The sequence below is a fragment of the Varroa destructor genome, unplaced genomic scaffold (assembly GCF_002443255.2).
Source record: "Varroa destructor unplaced genomic scaffold, Vdes_3.0 BEIS01000005.1, whole genome shotgun sequence".
In the NCBI taxonomy this organism is placed as follows: domain Eukaryota; kingdom Metazoa; phylum Arthropoda; class Arachnida; order Mesostigmata; family Varroidae; genus Varroa; species Varroa destructor.
Window position 1 is genome coordinate 13,894,311 of NW_019211458.1, and position 21,089 is coordinate 13,915,399.

Genomic DNA, 21,089 nt, shown 5'->3' on the forward strand with positions numbered 1-21,089 from the left:
TTAATGTTAATGCCGAAAAAGTACGTGACAACAAAATGTAGCAGAAAGCGTGACTCGACAGTTTTCAACACCTCAAATGAATGACAAAATTGTGCGCTGTAATAAACTATTATTTCCGAGTTGCTCCGTTTTAGTTCCACAGTGTATGCCTCATGCTGTTTCCTATTCACAACTTCGATTAAAAGCCCAGGTGTCCTTAGAGCATAAGCGTTTTGGGCCAGCCGCCCTACACTCTTCGAACAGCGGTGTTTTACCGGTCGCTCTTAACGTAACTATAAACCCACTCTTTATCCGTCTCTTCCCTCCATTTTCACCTTTCATCTGGATAGCTCGTCCTCTAGTTTTGCATTTAGAACTTTGTGCTGTACTGTTATTCCGAAGGATGCGAACGGGATATTAACAGAAACCCAGTCTGCGACTTCTTTCCTATGGTACCACTGCTATAACCTATCACTTTTTCATCTTTTGGCTAAAATCGAATTATAGGTATCTACTACAATAGTGCTACTGAACCGATGTTCGCTACCCTTCGGAAGTTGGCTATACGAAAATTACACAAATTGTTTACAACAACATCGGAACAACGACAAAAACATCGGCCGCTGTAAAATCATGGCGTATGCTACGTTTGTCCAAACACGACTCGTGTTTAGTCTCGGGAAAGATGATGATTTCTGCGCTGCACATGCACATCATATAGTACTGTTATTATTTAACAGAAGCCTTAGTACAAATATACTTTGGCAAGAAAGTACGGTAAGTTAACTAATCTTCACATACAGACTATGTTCAAATTTCGCCGAACGAAAAAAAACACCCATATCGGCCTAGTTAGATCTTAGCGAATCTTCCTAAACTAGGCAAACATTCCTTATATACGCTTTTCATAAAATGCTTCGTCGTAGATCGTTTTGATATATGGACTTTGCAACCAATTTAATACACCCGGTACACTGGGTGTTTTTGGCTGTTGCACTCGTTGTTTGGCATTGTCGTTCAGAATTTCCTCCATTTCTATTTACTTGCTAGTACATATATTATAGCGGATTGAATAGACACACAGGTAAGTAACAGTGAAACCTTATTTGAATCCCATCAAAGAAAACGTATTCAGCAGTGACATTCTAAAGGAAACTAACTGTTCTGGTAAAGTAACGAATCATCAATCGTTTTGCAATAGAATATAGAATAATACGACTATATATTTCACGGTGCTGATTTCCTTGGGGGTACATTATTTGGGGCGGACAGGGGGCGTAGCTTCTGTGTCAGGATCATTCGCAGCTTCTCATCCCTAAGAATCGGAACAATTTTGTTAATGACTGAAATTGATTAAAATGTGCGTTTAATGAAATCCTTTTGATGACTGCATGTAAGTTATAAAATTTCAACAAGCAATCAATAAGTAACTGCATATGTTAATATAATCGGATCTTTAGCACAGGTTGTGACAGCGACCAAAAGTTACTTATTATTATAGTTATTATATATTATTATATTATATTATATATATATATATATATATATAGATGATATTAATAGTATATGAGCTCAGCAGCGGGTCATTTTCAATATCAATATTTGAACTTGCTCTCTAACCGATGGCTAAGGCAATATGCCTTCAATGATGTCCCCATTCGATTCTTCTACTGCATCTACTCATAGGCTTAAATTACGCGGCTAAATTTACTAAACAATTTGGCTGGTCATGAAAACAATGTTGACTTTATTTGATCTGACGCCATTTATTCGTCTGTTACTAAAGCTTTTATGAATGAACTTGGATTCCCAAAGGCTGAGCATAAGTTTTGGTATATTCTTGATCAGCCAGACATCGAAGAGTATAATTGGTAAATTCCTTTAATGGACGTTTTTAGTGCTTTTATAAATCCACAAGCCACGGTATTTTCGTACCTTTCATAGATACGTGCGTTTTTACAAGATTTGGTGCTTTCCCTTAATGCACACATTTATCGGCGTCAAATTTACTTCAATTATATATCATCTAAGGCCCCGTTATTGTATAGGATATGAAAAACACATCAATTTAGAACCTACAATATAAATAAATTTCAAATTTGCTAATACACTCTTTTGCCTATTTAAGACATCGTCAAGCTTTGGAATTTGCCAGAAAATAGGAAACTCAAAGTAAAATAATACTATTTTCTTAGGACACTTTCTACGTGCTAAAATAAAAGGGAGTCCTTTCAGGTCATTATATTAAATATGTCAGGTTTACCATCCGGTACTTGAATAGTCTGACATCGTTTATGTCAACGTACAATCTAAACCGTTACGTGTTTCTATGTCTCGTATGTAAATACGTTTCCACTTGGCAGTCACGAGGACGATAGTGGGCAATGTGCTGTACCAATTCGATATCTACACGGTGAACGAAATAATGGATACGATATTGTTTATTGTCACAGCGAACTATTTTGACGTAAATCAGGTTCATCTCTACTATGGGTCGGTACAACCTGTGTTGAATAGATTAACTACTCTTGAAGCACAAACTAAACCCTTTGATGCTTGCTTCTCGCTGAATATAGTGCATTTGCATTGTGTAGCTACTTTATCGCTAATCTCAGTGTTAAACATGTTGAAAAGACAAATCGTTATACCGTCTCAATGTATGAACCGAAATTGATAACTGTTATTTTAACAATAAATTCGAAGAATAAGGAATAAGGAGTCTAATTGGCATCGCTCCTCTCGTTTTAACCCGGTCATTTCTCTTTGGGAAACGCACACTCTAAATTCAACTCGACTCAACGCTTGCTTGAGCCCAATCGGGTGTCTTCAGCATCCCTTGGTCGGTTTTCGGAATGATATCTGGTCACGCGAGTCTTGTCGAGCCCCACTTTTTGGCCTTTCCGCCATTGAACGTATCGAAAGTAAATTTCTTCTCGACAATTCAGAGCTGAACTGCTCGCTTTGCCATTTAATGTTTGCTTATTTGAGGGGTAACTTGGTGGCTGCATATTGAGGGTAGACCCTTTCCAATTTTCCGTAATGTCTTTGAATACAGCCTACGAAGTTTTAGGTGTTATACCTAGATCTTATGATATTTAAATCGATATGTTGACAGAGTCTGAAATATGTTAGTTATTATGATACACCGCTTTCTACGACACACGCGCTTGCAAGCCGATTCATAAGTTCTTAGCAAAAGTGAGATGTACCAGAATCCTAATGTGAAGATGGATTAGGTAGGCTTTTAGGCATGCCCTGAAGGCTGCTGGGACATAGTGCATGCAGATATGTTCGTTTTAAATTAAACTCTGCAGATTTATTAGATGACGACTATAATAAAAGATATTTACTTTCAAACGTAATTGAGGTCCAACCGGACGCCGGTCCATTCACGTAGAGAAGTACTTGTCTTAATAGGCACCTATACATGGTTAGGGGCTTACATTGAAAAAAGAAAGAGAAAAAGACTAATATCACTTCAATTGGTGTTTTCGCTCGTGTGTTATCGTTCCGTTCTATACCTGGTAGCAAAATAATTTGTTTAATCTAGGAATGACCCATAATGCAGGGTCTGCATGGCCATGTTCGTATCAACATAAAAATTCGTTCTTCAATAAATTATAGCCAAACTGACTAACTAGCTTTCAAATGCATTGTACTCGTCGTAAAACATAGTTAGCACTTTTAACTAACTCGAGCATAAGGTCATGAGGCTAGACTGATTATCTCGAACCATCACTATATCGTGCGTATTTTTCTCTGTAAAGATTTCAGCACCAAAACTTCACTTGCCAAAAATGATGCCTGTGGTGCGGTAAAGTTTCCTCCTAGTCATAACAACCTACAGTTAATCTCAAACGGCACTCGACGACACAAAGTTCAATTTTGTCCTTTTCTTTTTCGAAATTAAGACGGGTCCTTTGAAAGTTGGATGATGTGTTTACGAATAGCAAAAGATAAAACAATTTTACTGAAGTTTTCGCCGATCAGATAACATAGATTGCCGTCTGTGTGCCGATGTTATATTGAGCTAGTTGTTGAATATACCCTTTTTAGTTCCTTTCTTTAGCGGCACCTAATGTTAGCGGCTTATGAGTATAGAACTTAAAGAAATATCTTTGTTGGTCCCGTAGACTAAAATAAATAGTCGTATACAACTAAATGATACCTCCTTACTCCGCTACTGCAACGCACGAAATCAGCAGCTAGTCCAAGGAAATAAACGAGCTTCTTACGATACTCGGATGAACCTGCCTACTTCAGACGCCCCCGCCAGACCATAACAGTCCCGTGCTGGCGTGACATGACCGACTCACCTAGCCAAAGGCAACCCTTAAGGCGTCTAGTGCTAACAAAAGTTAAGTAGCGGGGCATAGGCAGTCGGCCAAATCGATCGCGCCAGTCAACTGGCCAGTAGGAGTTTAAATTCAGCGACCTGACGGTTTAAATTCGGACAAGACAGGAAAAGACGTTAAATTAACTATCAGGCAGTGAGAAGCGGGGAGCCAAATCAATAAGCCTTTGCATTGTCGGTCAACTATTCATCCCTTTCGGTCCGTTGTAGTGTAGCTATATGACTCGGTGAAGTCTCATGACTGGCTGAAGAAACCTCGGGAGTGGAAATTCCGCGCGAATTTCCCGATAACAAACAGATGCTGCCCTGTTCTCTGTTGAGGAGAAGGGGCTTAGGACGCTCTTCTTACTGATCGTAGTACGCGACCCGCTATGCAGCCTGACCATCCGGCTGACCGGTCGGGTAGGGCCTAAGTGCGAAGAGTGAGGTTATTATACTAATTTTAGCTCTACAATTGAAGTAAGACCAACGATTTTAAAGCGCAGACGAATACCGGCTGTTGCGAATATTGCTATGGCCAACACTAAATAAATACTTCCGAGTTTTGTGTTCGGAGCTTACGTTAGAGGCGTTATTGTATAAGGAGGTTGGCGCTTTGTACGAGCACTATATCTGCTCTTAGCGTGTGCATTCAACGTTGGTAGCTAGACACGATACCGTTGAGTTACTACGAAGATGTCCCCTTTTCGTAGCGGCAGCACTGGTGAGAAGTCCGAAAACACGTTGTCTTTACGCGTTTCTGCTGAGGGGAGAGGGCAGGACGGTTTGGTCTTTTTACGTTTTGCAACATTCGGCCCAACGCCCCACTGAATTATTTTGCGGAAACAACCGTGCATTTCTTTTCGCCACCTCATCATTACGAACACAAGCAGAACTACGCCCAGCGTCGCCTGTAATGAAGCCACAAACAATAATTAAAGGGTCCACAATTTACCGCAAGAACGATATGCTACTACGATTGGCAGAAAAAGGTGACCCAGGCTCGATGAACTAAAGGCATGCTGTTGTACATGTAAAAGCAATAACTTGATGCCCCCGATTACACAGTGGGCTGACAATTTACGACCGTTCTTGAAACGGACTATTCGGAGATTAATTAAATAGGTCTAGAATTGCTGAGATGTGAACAAATCGGCTTTTTTTTTTACAGTTTGATCTTCCCGGTAACAAGCGAACAAACCTATCGTCTGCCCCAGGATGTTGAGCAATGTCCCCGACTAGTTTTGTGATTAAGTTTGTAAGTTGTAAGTTTTTACCGATGGCTGTTCCTAGTATCTTATCCCTACTGTAATTTCCTCAATTATCCTGCGCGTGTTGCTTGCGCGTACCAGTATCCAGTTGCTGATTGTAGACTTAGGTAAGATTCAGTCATTTATTTCATGTTCCTAAGGAGCAGGGCTGTAAAAGACAGACGGTAGGAATGTACATCCTCCTCGAGGGACAGGGTTGTATCGCATTAAATGCAAAATACACTCTTATGTTAATGGCTATACTAATACTAAATAATGTGACAGCGGTACCGTTAATGTATCTGATTTGACTGGAAAAGGAAACCATTCGGGCAAAAAATGCTTCGCAAAATAGAACATTCCACAAGCTAGAATACAAACCCTAGTTATCCAGCTATATAAATAGATAGACATAGTAGTAGTTGAATAGTTATTGTTTCGACTGCAGGTAATGCACGATTCCAAGCAGTTGCATGTAGTTTACGCATTTTTAAGGTGTGAACGGCAAGCACGAACGTTTAAAAGCTCGAACGGCACGTAACCAGGATTAGTCAAGGGAACTGCTATGCTGAGTTCTTGTCCAACGTCTTTGTTTAGGCTTTCGATAGGGTAGCATTTGAAGTAAACTCTGAAAAATTTAATAAGAGAAGAGTTTAATGATTATAGATAATAATTTGTCGTTGAATCATATCAATGGCCAAGATAATTAAGATTCGGAATCGTTCAACGTCCATAACCTGCCAAGTCGTGCTGATGGTACACAGTATGTTTCAAGCTTACAATCTGAGATCTTTAGTACATTTTGTCCTGTGCGACGTCCAGAAGAGTTCGCTCTGTGTGTGGAGACATCATCTGATCTGTGCCTAATTTCTTAAAAGTTTTTCAAATCTGCTAATCGAAATATGTGCTAGGTAAAATGTAACGACGGCTTTCCTCTCACAAGCGGTTCCTCCACTCGTCTAGATTACAAAGAAATGTCATTCTAGTTCTCGCCAATATTGAACATGTTGTCACGAATCACGAAAAGCATTTGCGAACGAAAAGGTTTGCAAAAGGGTAAAAGAGCAAGGTATAATCGTCCTGTTTTATTCGCAAGCGTTCACCAAAACGCTAGCAGATAACCCATCAATGAAGCGGGTCACCTAACGACGAGGAATCGAACGAAGCTCAGTAGGCTATCGTAACGCGATAATATGAAATGATACGACAGTAGCCAAAAGCCAAAGTTCTTGTTCGAACTTCTACCCCTTTCATAATCCTGGACAGATTCCGGACTGGTGAAAGCAAATTTGCGTGAAACATAAAAGGTAAGGAACGTTTTTTACAAATTTTAACAAAAAAAGAGAGAGGACTTCTTGCACATAGATTTTAGATATCGGCCAATGTTGTCCTGATGCCATAGATGAGCTGGATATCCAGCAGGCTTTGATTTCGGCTACCAATTTTCTGCCTAGACTTTTCTGCCTAGTTAGACAGCTGTTAACAACTCACGGCAGTTGGGTCGGTATGACACAGGCTGGCAACTAAACAAGACGAAAAAGCATACAGATATGCTGATTGAGAACATTTATGCGTTTCCCATTTGGTTCCCATATGTTCAACATATGCCGTAACGCACAATTTCCATGTAGCTCATTGTCATCAATTCTAGAAATACTTGCAGCCCCGCTATATGCAGCGCACCATTTTCGTATCAAAGTTCGGTCTATTCGTTTCCCCGCAGCGCAGTACCTCGCCGTCCTTCCCTTTCTTCCCCATTCCTTTGTCCTCTTCTTGCTGATGTTGATGTTTACAATATGATGATGATGATGATAAATTCATGTTGATTGTGATGATTGATTATGGTGATGCTTATGCTGATTCTGAAGAAGGCTGCAGAGGTGGCTGGGGTAGAAATCGTGGCAATGATGATTTGAGTGCGCGCCGCGACGTGCTCAAGCCCCTATGCAGTACTTCGCTGCTGTCGTTAATGTTGTTGTTGTTGTTGTTGCTATCAACGCTTTGTCTGCTGATGTTACTTCTGATGTTAACGGCTGTAAGAAAATAAAATCCTCTCCAATCTGTGCGTCTCATTTCGAGGCTGTCTACAGCGTCCAGCCTCGATCCATTGGGTTCACTATAAACACACCCTAATACAGATGATGTCGACACGAATTAGTGTTATTCCTGGGCACTCTCATTGGTATAGTTGACCCAGACCCATCGCAGTTCTCATGCGAATGCCTCGCGCACACGAGGCATTCGCATCTCCGCTAGAGGGAAGCTCAAACGTTAGCCGTATACAGTTCTTCAACTAGCGCTGCGGTTTTTCCTGCTTCTGCCGCCACCGCCGCTAAACAATAAATGAACGTGCGCACGAAGTGGGCGGTCGTTGGCAGGTTCCGGCTTCATTCCCTAACTTCCCACGAGAGGAGAGTCTTCTCGGGTAGCTCAGACTATTGTTGCAGTTGTTGGCGCTGTTAAGATTGTTCTCGCAAACGCGTTGAAAAATCTTATTTTATTTCGATATGCGAAAGATCCCGGGAATGGCCGGCCGAGTACGACCGTGCCGACGGCTCGTACTATTTTCATCATCTCGTTTTGGAACATGGTCCTCTTTTGCTGAGCTGCTGAAGAGCAACCAAAAATGAGAACAGGGCCGACACGGCGGGAACTTAGCTCTCAAAGATTACATTAAAGATTACAAGCAAGTAGGTCAATAGGGATTAACATGACTTGATTGGATCGTTGGGGTCAATTTTGGCACAAACTTAACGTTTTATCTAATGTGCCTAGTCACTGTAGAGGTTAACGTTTTTGGGAAGTTCGTAATGGACGTAATGGAACAGGCCAAGTGAAAGAGCATTCAACATGAGGCTAGTTTAGACAGGGTTGAACCAAAAAAAATGCGAAATGTAGAAGCCTGCACCGTATACACAGAGAGTAAAATGGCGTATTTTGCGTGAGACTTACCCCGTTTCCGACGCGTTAACTAAAAGCAGCGAAGCGAAACGATACTTTCGGAGTAATCTGCTTTAAGGAAACAGAGGACAAATGGAAATTTAACGATGATCGTTTTAGTGCACTTCTATATAATTGAATTTAATAAGATAAAAAGAAGCGTGTGAAACAACTCTATAACCTACTGAATGTATATTCTTAGAAGTATTTAATAGGACTGTGACAAAAAAATATTCATTAACTAATCTAACCTTTACTAGCACGTTTTGTGCCTGTCTTTTTATTTATTTCCCAAAAAAAAGCTCTTTAGTGCAATGCAATACATAATTCATCTCTTTTGAATTTATGGGGCACGTGGGGCCTACAGAACGACGCTGCGAGTTATGCTGTTCTGATCTTCATGATGAACGCAGTACCTCGAAGGGTGTTTGCGTGGGCTGAGTCAAGAATCAATGCATCAATGTAGTACATTTCAAATACGCCATAAATATGGCACAGATGAATAAATGAAATCGGTATGGACTGTTTCAGTTGTAAAGAAATTCTTAATAAGCTAATTACGGTTTGTTGTCTGGCAGTAATAGAACACTTCCAACACTTTTGGTGTCCTTTCAACGGAGCGTCAAACATATTCGGTACATGTTTTTTAAGCAGCGATTATATGTGAAAATGCCATTGGTCCTATACCTGTTCAAGTGTAGTTTCTATGAACGATTCGCGTAACCTTTTATAACAGCAGGTTTCCCGCCTAGTTTAACCTATTTGGCGTTTCCACAAAGTCGTCAGTGTATTTCGGGCATGGGCCAGGTTTTCCGATACCGTTATCTTATTTCTTGCATTGGCTATCGCTCTTCTTTTCGTTAATTCTCAGCGTACGTTGTCTCCATTTCTTTTTTCAATTATCTATTTTAGGTCAGTTTACCCCGCCTCTTTTGTTGTCGGCGCCATTACCGCCATCATTATGATGATGATGATGATCATCATCCATGTCAAAAACCATTGTCTAGATCTTTATTTGAGCAACTGTTGTAGTAACAATGGACACTGACCCTTCTCTTCTGCAGTTCCTTCTACTAACAGTAGTAGCGGTAATCGTAACGTTGCTGGCGGTAGTGGTCACTGGATGGTGTCCATTTTCGCTTCCAGCTCTTACCCCATTATCTACACACCCATCCACCTCAGCCCCGTCCCACATTTTCCTCGATGTTTTTTCTCATCGTTCACGAATTTTCCTCTTCTTTTACGATTTCTTTCTCGTTCGCTTTCCTTCTTTGTTTCTATCTCTGTATCCCTTTGCATCTTAGTTGTTCCTTCCGTCTGCCTCGGTGGACCTCGGTCTTTTACATCGTATTACTCCTTCGCCATCTAGCGTCGCCTCTTCAATCGTGCAGACCGACCTGTCTTTTTCCTTTACAAGGCAGGCCGACGGACAGGTATGACGTCCGTCTGTGTAATTTGAATCTAGCAGAACGGCAGCCATTATCTAAGGGCTACGGAAGCGGGGAACCAAATATGGGCCGAGAAAGTTTCGTTCAGAGCGGCCACTGTATGGCAGCTGTGTGTACAATGGAATGGAGTACACCAATTCTAACGGAAGGTATTTGCTGTTGGGACGACTAAATGGGGGATGGAGCGCGCATCATCAAACATAAATCACTCTCGAGTTCCAATTGAAAACGAACAATGAAATAAAAAGGAAGGTAGCAGCGGTAAAGAAGATGGGAAACGGGAAGGTAACCGGTAGCTATGGCGCCAGCGAAGGCAGACATGACGACGAACGAATAAGCGCTGCCAGTTCGGGCTGTTTTCGCCTTCACTACTCCATTTGACCAGCACCTTCACCACGGACCGCGGCCGCCGCAGGGACCAAAAGGAAGCGTTGTAAGCGCGACTCCGACTCCGACGGAGCTGCTTCGACATAGGCGATTCGGCTATGTAGAACCTGTCTGGGCTCTCCAAATGAACAGCTATGGCGATTACTTACCAGGCCACATGCACAGGAAGTATCTTCTAAAACTGTACAGACGTACAAAACCACATCGGAGGGGAAGTATAAAGTAAAGATGGCACAGAAACTGCTGAAGAAATAGAACAAACTGTGCTGAAACAGATAAACTCAAATAAACACTATAATAAGACACATCTATATATATATATATATATATACGGGTGTAGTGGTCGCACCCGTCATAGTGGACATGTATTCGCTATTGACTGCTACTATTGACTATTAACAAAAGAAAGAACCCACTACGGGAAGACGCAGCATCTCGTCTTCGCCATATGAACGAACGGCTTTATTTTTATATTTTATTTATAATTTATGGCTTAACACATTGTTGATACACCTAGCCTTATGAAACAGAAATTAACGGCCTTTCTGTATAAGATAGTATCAATCGCCAAGTAGGCCGTTGAGAAATGCTACAACAGCTAGTCTTCTCGATATTTTTTGTGCCTTCTTGCATTTTTTAAACTCTTTGATCGTTTTGAACCACTGAATTTATGGGATTTTTGGCCTGCTCTCAGCCCAGAGTTCGATCCCGCTAGAATTCTTTGTATAGAGCTTCTATGTTTCGAACTTTACACATTGTATCACCGTTAAACACTCCATCATACACAACTAGCTGTCAGCACGAAACGAAGTCTCTCTACCCCGGGTTCGAAGCTAGACCACAACGTGTCCTTAATATTAGCAGGCAGATACGCTACCAACTAAGCTATCACAGGGACTTTGGTATGGAGCCAATTTGAGCGATAGGTCCTCGAGGGTACGTCTGCCAATATTGCTTGACGCACGGTTATTGTTAAGAACCATTTACAGGTCAAAGAAGGAACATTTTGAAAGTGACCAGTTTATGGTTCCTATATATATATATATGGAACTGAAGCTATCATCGTGATGAATGGCGATCTTGTACTGACTTGTTTATCTTATGCCATGTAACTCGTTGGGATATCGTTTTATCAAATTCAACTTTTGTGGTTCGTTGGTGAAGTTAGCTATAGCTATGAAGATCTGCATAAATGAAAATCGTAGATCGTATGGCTGGTCAAACATTCAATGTTCAATTGCCTATTCTATCGGAAAAATATTACTAGAACTGGACTAGGCATTCGAAACCTCTCTACTGTAGTATAAACTAAAAAAAAAAATTTTAACCGTAGATGGTTCTGCGTGTGAAGAATGATCAATAAATGCGTCACAAACGAATATATGCAAGCGCTAGCAGACGATCCCGGTCACAATTTAGCTGGCTCCTTAATCGAGTTTTGGATCTCTATACTACACGAGCATGATTTTACCGTTCTCAGATCTAGTTGAAAGACGCGGTCACCAATTGTCTTCCTGAACGATCGATATTAAGCTTACTTTATTAATACGCATGAGCAGTTTCAGGTATTCGCCTTTGCGTTATTTTATGTATTCGCCTTTATAAATCAATGTTCCGTTCCGTTCCGTTCCGTTCTCGTTTAGGTCGGACCTCGAAAATGTCCCTGACTGAGCCAACCCACAATGTATCTTCTGGTCAGACATTTTTAAATGTAACTGAAGTTACACTGGCAATGATTAGAGTTTATATTCGTCCACTCTAAAATGCTACGCTCCGATTGCTCGGTCCCGGTCCAGACATACGCTTAAACCTTAAAAAATTTTACGAAGTCCTTAAAAGTGCTAGAGTTAGTTAGATACGTTTCGTAATATCAAATTAACTAGCAAGGCCTTTAATTCAAATGACAACATCTGTCTGCTTATTAGCAGTCTGCAACGTACATGAAATTGTCTCCTTTCATAAAAATAATAATAACATGTTTTGTTTCAACGTAGAAAAATGCCTTTGGATCGAAATGTGGTTTAGTATGAAGTGAAGAACTGCTATACTCGTCTATGTCTAACACGCGGCCTTGTGCATATTGGTTCTATTTATCGAATTAATTCGCTTTAATTCTTGGCCGCAGCTTTGGTAAATGTTTCTGAATCTGCTAAAGACAACCGAATAGGCAAAATTGGAGCAGTCACAGGTGTCAATAAACGCGTTATCTATGTGAGGGTTGGGTCGCTGGAATCCGCCCCTTACACGGGCGGACTTCTGATTTGCCCTATTGCAGGGCGCATTCGTGGGACCAAGATGTACCTATACCGATCATCCAGACACCCCCAAAGCATTGTTATGGGAGCGGGAACATCTGGAGGGAGCAATTGTCTTCAGTGTTGCCGGCCTTGCTCATTCAGGATTCCTTCTACGTGTATTAGATGTGTATATGGTCTTTGGAACGTACCTTATTTTCGTTTAACTATATTGGTGGGCTCGGCCAGCCACCGGTCGTCTGCGCACTTTTATTTGTATATATATATATATATGTGTATAACGCATGTCTACCTGATAGTAGCTGCTGATTAAAGACACAATACTAAGAGCCAATACAGTGGCCAAGCTCTGAGCTCTTGTGCGTTTGTCACAGTGAGCTGGTAACTTCGATTCAATATAATCAAATCGTGAAGGACAAATAAGGCTATACCTTAACCATTCAGTATAAGTATTAAGCCGATGATTGGCTACTGGAGATAGGTTCAAGTTAAATGTAAGTTAAATATTCGTAACAATGTGGTACGTTAGGTTTAGTCGACGATACTAACTATTCTATCCATATCGAATATCTTAATAACGAACGTTTGATCATCTTAAAACAAAAAGCCACTCTGTCTATATGGTTGAGTTTGTCGAACTGCATGTACTCTTAGAAGGTATTTTAAACCTGAGTACCCTTGGCCAAACAGACCACACAATATTGGCGGCCCAGCATGAGCTGGCTGCTCTAGGCCTCAAAGGGTGCGCATGATTGGTGTAGTGGTAAAGATACTTTTTTATTCGTTCGATGCTAGATCCTAAGTCAGCTCTAGCTTGGCGGACCTAATATTTCCGGCCATCACCAAACGGCACTCGTTTGGCCTACTCGTTCTCTAAAACTTGAGGATCTTGTCTAGCTCCGCTAATCCTTCTCTATAAATCAGCCTATTTTTCTCCCCAACCCGATTATTATGGGCTCATTTCCTCGTCGTTTTCGTACGCTTCACTGAAAACTTGAACGATCTTCTAAATTCATACAGCGTCAATTTTGATCAGAATAATCTAAGAGAAGAGCCTGACTGTAGAATGTCAAGAAAATTCACTTTTTTCACAATGATGCGATGATTTATAGTCCCTATTATAGCATATGTTAAAAAGTGTAACACTGTTGGTGTGTTCTAGTCGTTTCTGCAGTACATCTGCAGAACATCAACGTTTTATCTATGAATTCATCAACTATTTATGTGCGTCATTGAACTCATGGACAAACAAGGATCATCGAATCGATTGTAACTCGATAAATATTTATTCTGATCTGTTTTGTGTCGTCAACGTCAACGTCAACGTTATCGTTTCGCATTCTGCGGTGTTTCGATATTCTGCTCTTCGTTTAATACATCCTATCAGTGCTTGAACGTTGAGTATCTAATAAGATGGTATTATCTGTCTACAATTGATTTAAAACGAAAGAATGCAGGCATCGTGCGGAACCGGAAGGTACTGCGTTACGTAAATATGCAGTTTTGCCAGACAGCCTAAGACGTACGTTCTCTCTTGATCTGGCCTTGTATACGAGTCGCGCTCTCGCAAACGTTCTATTAAATATCGTTTAGGCGCCGTTTGAGCTCAATGCAGACAGCCCCTAAGTTACGTGTACGTTAAGTTGATCGGCAAATTAAGGTTAACCGATCAGGCTTCAATTACTTCAACAGAGGACACTCGATATTCACTCGATTTGTGCAGAGTACTCTTCGAAGTCGCTAAAAGACGGCGCCGATAGCTCCGATAAGGTGTAGAAAGTCGACATTGAATTCGTCTGCTTATAGAAACACGATAGGGTGCGATAACGTTACAAATTGACAAGTACGTAGTCGGCACAAAAGGAAAACCGATTCAATACCTAATAATAACCATATGTCTACGTATAATATGTATAATAATAGACGAAGATCTACATCTGCGTATACAAAAACTTCAAATGGCATGATATACAGTAGGATTCTTTGCTAACTAACATCGAATGTACTCTAGTTCTCTCGAACTTAATGAAAACGTTACCGTTTCATGTTTGTGTATATTTGACCAATGAATCCCTTTACGGTAGTTTCTTAAACGTCTAATTGCAGCTTAATTATCTCGACTATATTCGCATTAAAAATAATAATAGTAGATATGGAATACACGCAGGCGTTGGCAGCGAGTAGACAGCAGACGTGAGCATTTAACATCCTTCAGCCGATGGAATCCTCTTAGTTCCTCGGCTGCTGAGAAACATGAAGAAGTCTGTAACAACGCATCAGGGACTTTAAGTCATCTTTTTTTAAAGATTTTATGTCATTCGTTTAAAGTTTGATTATAGAACCTCTACTACTGTCTTTATGGACAGATGGCCGCAATCTTCCTTCCTTTTTACGGCTAACACATATCATCGAGCTCTTCGTTGCCCTGGCGCTAAAAGCCCTAACAGCAGCAGCATCGTACAACTACTTATTCGAGCAATTCGTTCAGAACATCCCCAGAACGTAGAACTGTTTGAGATCAGCACTGAAATATTGGGCATCGCGATACAGAGAATAAGAGGGATGAAGCTACTATCCCTGGCGCATTTGCCTACAATGGCCGGATCGAGTAAGTAAGCGGCTGCCGTCTAACGGTCGTTTGCTTGTTTTAGAGAATCTAGCTACTGCTGAATATCTACAATAGAAGAGTATGTACTTGGTCAATTTAGGATCAATAGCTTTTAGAGACGTTGAGTAAAGTTCCGGCGGCTGTTGATCGTCCGAGACGATGGGCGTATGGCGGAAACAATTTTGCTTTGCTTACTACATCGAAGCCATCCTTCACTTTCAATGGAGGAAGACACTTAGCGCACAAGCGTGCATCTCCGGGAACAACTATTTTTTTCTTTATTTTGTTTATCATTGTCGATTTCGCTCATAGCGATTACTTTCTGTATAGACAGAAATACATCCCTATCTGAGTATGCACTTGCCTACATTCATACGCGTGCAGGGATTGAGTACAGATTCTGTTATTTGCATATGGGTACTTAGAGGAAGCACGAAGCCGATTAGCGTGATCTCTGACGAACAGTTACTTGTTCATGTATAGTTCTAACACAAACAATAGCTTGTTGAAAATCAATTATGATTTATTGCGCAAGTGAAGCAACCGGTATCTATCTATCCCCGTAGCCCTTGAGCATTTGTCGTATGCCTTTTGTGTGGGATCAAAGATATTTTTAGGTGGACTGTTACAAACTTTTACCTGGGAGAATAGTCGGCAAACGGTAGTATGCCTAGGTAAACGATTTCGTATGGAGCAGACCAATTAGAGTGAGGGCCAGAAATACATACTGGTTAATTAAATCGAAATTGTATAATACCAGCATAACAAACACAACCGACAACTACTTTCAAGAACACCACTACTACTATAGAATACAGCTAATATTTTTGAAAAATAAACATAACCTTTTTTCTTCAAGGCTAGACCTATCAACAATGCTTATAAACCTATCCGGATAGGTTATTGTTATAGGAGAAGTAGGAAAAGGAATAGGAAAAGTTATTGTTTTAATATAATAGTTAAACGTTGAAAAATGAAGTTTGATGGTTATGTAATGTGTGTATCTCTAAAACGAATGTGCAATCCGTTCAGCTGATTGCTGGTGGTACGTTTTGTGTTAACATCATCGTACCAAGGTACGTTTTACATGATAAAAAAGGGATTTAAAAATAATAATAATAATGCCGCTACTGGTACCGTCATGAAATGGTCGAATAACCCATATAAAATCCTACTATAATCGATCTGATATCAATGATCATGATTTAGTTTTGGGTGCCATTGCTTTAAGTATTATTATCGACTATATAACTTGCTATATTTGCCGCTTAAGTTCAGCTTTATTTACTTCAATATCCGCACACCAATGGTTTATGGATTTCGCGAAATTAACCAGCGTAAATAAACGCATCTCAGAATACGTACTGAAAATAATGGAATTCATGGAACAGGAAGATGCAGTTTCTTTGGTAAATTTTATGTAATGTACTATAAAGATTTCTTCCTTTTTTTAGACTACAAAAGTAGAACAACGATGAGAATTTAATCATGCATACGATGGATGTAGTGAGGCACACTACATTGAGGTTGTAGCATCGGATACAACGAACATAAAGTGGTAACTCCTCAGATGAGCCCGAACTGAAAGCATATGGTGCTTGGTTGCTTCTCTGACTGAGAGTTTTTCCCCTTTTCTATCCCAATTACGGCTACGATTACCACCATCTTTGACACCATCTGTGTGCTCTCCCAGCTTCCACTGCTGCTGAGTCGGTTAATGTAGAGACAAGCCTGCGAATAGCTTAAGCAAGATCAACACTTATATGTTGGCGCTATATCGACACCTAAACACAGACCCAGCAATGCTTCAGGGACGCTTGAACCTTATAATATTAATACGTACGTTAGAATCAAATAGATCCGCTGTACTCTAGCCTTCAGCTTTTAAACAAACACCATTACATACGGCAGCTTTCCAAGCCTAGAGCAATTACTCCCTCTTGTACTGCCAGATATGGCGGGCAGCTTTGAAAATGGACACATTGACGTGTAGTGGGAACATACCACACGAAAGCCTTTTGCTTCTCCCATGCCAAGTGTAAACCACCCGCCAGCCATAGCAGTCATGTGCAACCTGCTATACCTTCGTGTATTCGCCCACTCAACGGCTCAATTAGCGAGTCGATGCAACAACCCGTTACAACTACTCCTATTTTCACTACGAATGATGGCATCAGAAAGCAACGTACGGATAAAAACAATGACAGTAGCCAGCAGACCCTAACCTGGACACTCGTAGTAGACACAATCTCACTCCCGCTTTGCAAAAAAGGACCATTGAGGCCATCTCATAAAGATTAAGATGCTGCCATCTCCTGTATAGATGTCTCCTAATACAGAAAAGACAGAATAGTAAAGCTGCTGCCGCACGAACATGAGTATTCGCTATGTCCCAAGAACTAAAACATGTAACTGTTTTTTTATTTCAACTTCTGCAAAGCTGCATATGAAAGTCAGCTTCGTTTGCTGTTAATTAATTATAATAGATTAACTAGTCGTAATACCGCCCTCAAATCTCGTGCTCCGTTAGATACTTTACTTGTGGCTGAAATGTTTTCAGCGCTGCTTCTTACGAACGTTAATATTCAAGCGATCTCGATCCAGTTGGTAACGAGCTGGCAGTTTTTGCCCTAAGGTGCAGCTGAGTTTGCCTAGAGGCTATATCCAGGTTGTTGCGGTGGTGCAATCGTAGCGTACCTATCTACTAAACTTAGCAGCATTCGAGTCTGGGACGGGTGTACTCCATGATGCCCTGTAAAAATGAGTGCTTACTAGAAGCTTTTAGTCAACCAAGTATTGATTTTTAAGCAAACGAAGCAATAATTGCCGTTCAATGAATGCGCGGCTGTATGCTATTGCGTAGGAGTCCGGGATGTTGAAAATATAGCTAGATATCTTTGAAGGGTTGGATCCCTTATATTGGATAGCGAATTCAGGAAGTGTACTCTGCCTGAAACCTTAATTTTTCTCATAAATAGGAACATCTTTAAGATGGTGGACACGCCAGGAATCGATCTTTGCATCCAAGCTAAGTATATATACTTTCATTTCAGAGTAATCCAGGACAGCTTACCTCGTTGTCCTTAAAAGAATTCAGAGGCAAATGGCATTAACCAAGTTCCCTAGCTTTAGACTTGTACAAGAGCTCAGATCTGACTTTGACGGCTTCGTAAACCATTATGTTTGCTATCATATCGAAAGTACATTGCTTAGAAGCCCTAAGATTGTTAAAAGTACAGTTTCGCACTTTTGCAATTAGTTACAGGGTTATTACAGTTACCTATTATGTTCTTCCCGTTTTCACATTATGCGAATTTTGATCTGACTCTTCAGCAGCTTCGTATTTGATTTCAGTGCGTAACCGTCGATTTCAGATAACCAAGAAAGTTCAGAGTCTTGTTGTGGGGCTCGTCCAGCGCAAAGACCTTCTAGAAAGAATTGGCTTGTTTCGAGTACCAAGAATAGCGAATGAAGATGCATCTTTTGTGACCGACAGCCACAAAAATCTCATGTCAGACAGCCTGCATAGTAGCAAATAGTCATTGGTGGCGAGCACATTTGTGTTCCGGTTAGCCCGATAACGGACAGAACAGGTGATGTGGTCTGGTTATGTTTTTACAGTAAATAATTATGACGTTTAACTGTCTTTTTTTGTTTTTAGTATCGCTTAGCAGTGTGTTCTCCTAATTTGCCTGATCCGAAACATTCGTCCCACGAGTAGAAATGCCCTCAATTTTTTTGCCCCTTCGCTGTAAACAAACGAGTAAAAGGAATTTTCTCTTTTCCCCGTCTTCGATTTCCTTTACGAACTTCGATTTCCCAAGTCTGGTTCACCGCTCACTACTCACAACCCGCTCCTCCCTCAGTCGTTTAAAGAAAAGCGGAATGGGGAACTTTGCGCTGACGTACGCTTCGTATTCCATCGCTTATGGCTGTTCTGCGCAGCGCTTCAAGAAAAAAGATGTTTCGCTCCAAGAAAAATCAGCAAAGGAGGTACTAACTCCAAAAAAGGCAGCAGACAAAAAAATGATCGCAGCAGCAGCAGCAGCAGCAATAAGTTGTATGCGTTCTAATCGACACACATGCACGTACATACGTCGTGTCGATGTGTAAATCGCTTTCTTGCGTGAGATCGTCCAGACTTGCACGACGAGCTTAAAACGGACGGTCTCATGAAACCAACCAATGGGGGTCCAGCAGAGAAGAGGCTGGATGTTGTCATTATATGTTCCTGGGGGAGGGGGTGCAAGAAACTGAACAAGCAGTAGCCATGATTTTTGAAAAACCCTGGGAGACGGCTCACGAATCCAACATTTGCTGCCGTCGTCCGATCGCTGATTTGTGCTTCTTTTGCTTTGTTCTTCTCGCATTTGCAGTTGCTCCTGCTTCTGCTGTTGTTGGCGCCAACTGCTGCACGGTTGCGATGACATTTTCTAGCGAAACGCAAAAAATAAAACAGGACTCCGAAATGGGATTGCCGATTCGGGGTTCTACGATATATTGTCTTCGGCAGCGATTACGGCCGCTCTCACGGGGTCCAACGGGGACCGCGACCAAGATGCCATTTTCACACCAATTTTTGTGTGGACCGAATGCACGCGTACGAGTGTACTGAGGTCGTCCAATCTTCTTTATCGTTGAGGAGTAACCGCAGCTGCGGAAACGAAGAAAGAGAGAGAATGAACAGCCACTTCGGATTATTCTCGTACGTTACTACAATTGCTACTGTTGCTTTTGTCGGTGATGCTTATTCTCCAAATAGCCCCTATAGCATGGCAGAGGTCGAATATGGTGGCGAAGGACCCACCGGCGATGCCCAATTTGTTGCGGGTTAGGAAAGTAAATTTGGGACGCTAAGAGAATGAAAAAGAGAAAGACAGTGATGGGTCCATGTAAGTTCGGCTTGTACGTATCTTCTCTACGGCCACCCTTTCTTGAACAAACATTAATACCAAACCGCTCGAAGGTTAAGAGTTGAAACGGCTTCTATGAACGGCTTTTATGTTTATGATAAAGTGAGCACACGCATCTATCTCAATAAAGCAATTTCTCGACATAATCAGAATGTTCATAGCCTATATAACTTGATCAAATAGTAACGGGACCGCAGATTTTCCTGGTAATCATTTGGGTATGATGTCGGTGTCTAAATTTAACTACTGGGCTTGCAAAAAATCAATTAACGATATCTATCATACGAAGTGATAATAAGAAATAATGTATGTGTCGCCCTTTATCGTTATTAATTGTTAAATCGTGTTTTTTAGAAAAAAAAATACATACATGACAATGAAGCAATGAAAATAACTGCCTATATATCTAAACATATATATATATATCCACCAGAACGACCTTATGAGAGGCCCCTGACAGCAATAAACCTAATGTTTGAGTCCGGTTTGACATATAACGAGTGTGATTTATCGAACTGCGTTGTCTTTTTTTTTTGTTATAAAAAAAGCGCTTTTTCCTACGACGACTGGCTTCTAAGGCTTCTGCAACTTGCCCTACTTCTCTTGAGGGTTAAACTGAATGGGCAGCCCGCAAACGAGTCAAACACAGCTTTATCATCTATCACTCAATTAGATGCATGGTTTTATGCGAAAATACAGATAGTCGAACGAATGAAATTAACTACTTTTGTTTGAATAGGTTGAAGGATACATTACAAGTAGCCTTGCTACCATTGAAAGATCGGCTACGTTAGGAGTGTGTTTATCTCATTGGCCTCGCCTAGGAACAGAAACAATAAAGCATTAGACGTAAAATGGATCTGTTTCCCAAATATTTCCCATCTGACTAAATGTGTGTGAGGTGAGTATTATACAATTATGTAGGTTTCAGTGAAATCAACCACTATGACAGAAAATACCGTAACTAACAATTTTT

At 40.9% G+C, this 21,089-nt stretch overlaps 1 protein-coding gene across 8 annotated transcripts in view; it reads left to right on the forward strand.

Moving 5' to 3' along the window:
* LOC111250601 (uncharacterized) overlaps positions 1–21,089 on the forward strand; it is a 40,293-nt gene that overhangs the window by 13,648 nt on the left and 5,556 nt on the right. Inside the window, exons 1-5 of one of the 8 annotated variants that reach the window (XM_086991565.1) lie at positions 1,659–15,200; positions 18,179–18,232; positions 18,555–18,793; positions 19,577–19,905; positions 20,853–21,014. The exons of 2 other annotated variants lie outside the window; for them this stretch is intronic. In XM_086991565.1, the coding sequence (XP_086847691.1) occupies positions 14,951–15,200; positions 18,179–18,232; positions 18,555–18,739 (489 nt within the window). In that variant the 5' untranslated portion in view covers positions 1,659–14,950 and the 3' untranslated portion in view covers positions 18,740–18,793; positions 19,577–19,905; positions 20,853–21,014. Of the gene's footprint in view, positions 1–486; positions 757–1,658; positions 15,201–18,178; positions 18,233–18,554; positions 18,794–19,576; positions 19,906–20,852; positions 21,015–21,089 lie in introns of those variants that run through there. 5 more of the 8 variants (XR_015329354.1, XR_015329353.1, XM_086991564.1 and 2 more) reach the window with 5 other exon arrangements.